At 44.0% G+C, this 1,994-nt stretch overlaps 1 protein-coding gene across 1 annotated transcript; it reads left to right on the top strand.

Moving 5' to 3' along the window:
- Window positions 1-752: 752 nt before the first annotated feature.
- LAJ45_08624 (uncharacterized protein) lies at window positions 753-1,546 on the top strand (the record flags this gene model as incomplete). Its single annotated transcript, XM_046118173.1, has 3 exons — window positions 753-759; window positions 843-1,090; window positions 1,190-1,546. 3 exons carry the CDS (start codon window positions 753-755, stop codon window positions 1,544-1,546), a joined length of 612 nt encoding a protein of 203 aa, XP_045968771.1.
- Between the last annotated feature and the right edge of the window lie 448 nt (window positions 1,547-1,994).

The raw sequence follows: 1,994 nt of genomic DNA, 5'->3' as shown, positions 1-1,994 counted from the left end.
CGTAGGAAGGGATGTAGAAAAATCGAAGTGTAAAAGAGAAGATGAGTCCCTCCTTCGTTTCCTCTTAAGTTATACTCTTCACTTAGAGCCACCTAATTGTACAAAATGTCATCATCGCATCACCCAGGATACATTGTCACCTTTACCATCTCTCTTTTCTTGGTATTATATGTAGGTGACGAACGTGAATTTGTGAGAAAACATGCCTAACTGCTCCGCGCCCCAGTGATTGAGGAATGGATGATATGAAGGGATACGAGGAGCAGTGGGGCAGGAGCTAATCTAAGCTCTGTGTATCCTCGCGACAGGCAATTAGCCGGCGAGTGATACTTCATGATTCCCCCCCCCCCCCCAAAAACCTCTTTTCCTCTCTCTCTCTCTATTCCGTATCACACATCCGCTCTGGTTTTGTTGATTGTTATAATAAAATATAAGTGAATCGTTAAAGAGGGTTCAGAATTCTAATAGAAATAACTCTAACAACATTCTATTATAGTATTTGAAGAAACGCTTGGCGTTGTTTAAGGGTGAACAGTCTTCTTTGGCGACTAATGCTAAGGACTAATAGAGACGACTTAGACCTTAACTTCTTTTTTTCTCATATAAGTTCCCGTCTCTAGTATTGTTACACTCCCGCTACCAATCCAGGGAAAGGGAGAGAAAAAACGGAACGAACCAGTTTCCAAAGTGTTCTCAACTCTGTAATCATCAAAAATATATCTGGTTCATCTCTCCTGGACCTCAAACCTAAAATGAACTGTAAGTTCTTACCCTTAGTCCTTATGATTCTCTGATACGGACATACAACATGCTAATGGAAGTTGAATCTGGTTCCCCTCTAGCCTCCAAGAAAGTGACCAAAAATCGAGAGACCCGGGCAGCCAGAGCAGCCAAAAGAGCCCAAATCAAGAACCAGCAGAAGTCCCAGACTGCAAGCACCATCATGACTTCCTCCTCCCGTAACACCAAGAATGATCCACCACTACTACATAACAAGGCATTCATGGCTGTAGTCAGAATGACAAAGTTTCACACCGATGCTGGCGCTCATCTTTACCATATGGTCTTCGACAACGGCAAAGCCCATCTCGTATGTTAAGTCAAAACCAACCTCCTCCTCCCCAATTTTGTAAGCTTTTTATCTAGTTGATATGTACTGAGGCATCCATCAATCTATCCATCTACACAGGCAAAGGTTCCTGAGCTTCTCGACCTAATCACTCTTGATGCTTTGCATTGGTACGAGCATACTCTCTTCAAGACCACCGCAAAGTGGAGGGTCGACACCACCGAGACCATCCCCGAGAGGTTGAGACTCCAAATCGACTCCGAGAGAGTCTTTCCAAAGTTTATAGTGCCAAAGGCGTGCAGGAAGAGGGCGTGCTTCATCTGCAGGAACCAGAACGGCTATCTTAACTACAACAACGGCGAGTCCGAGGTCTGGAAGCAGAAGAGTCAGGAAAAAGAGAGAAAGAGGCGTGAGCTTGAGGAAAAGAAAAGGCAGCAAAGACTGGAGGCCCAGATGGATGCGGAAAACGATGGGTAGGATGTATATGGTAAGGGCAGGGTTGGTTCTCTATATGGCGCTCATCTTCCCTTACTATACCGCTATGACTGGGCTAACATGTGTGTGGGGTTTGAAGATAATTTAGTTCTATTTCACTACATGTGTCCTTCAATGAGAACGACTTCTGCCCATGGGAACTATATATATAAAAAAAAAACTGTGGAATTGGAGTTAGCATGAATACAAAATACCATAAATTTGGGTAAAGCTTGCGAGCATTTCCAATAGTAGATTGTTGGAATACAATATAAAATTCTCAGCCGGTATTTACAGTCAACCCGGCATTATCACACAAGACCGCACCGCCAGAAGCCCGAGTTTGTTGACCTTTTCACTACCGGATGCCCTTCAAATCAGGTTACTCAGTATACTATTAGCCCTTCGACGCGCGTAGCATGCTAGAAGAAAGACGTTTTACCTAGGCGTC

This window comes from Morchella importuna, assembly GCF_003444635.1.
Source record: "Morchella importuna strain M04M26 chromosome Unknown Morimp01GS030, whole genome shotgun sequence".
Classification (NCBI taxonomy): Eukaryota; Fungi; Ascomycota; class Pezizomycetes; order Pezizales; family Morchellaceae; genus Morchella; species Morchella importuna.
Note: the sequence above shows the minus strand (reverse complement) of the source record. Positions and strands in the feature narration are given on the sequence as shown.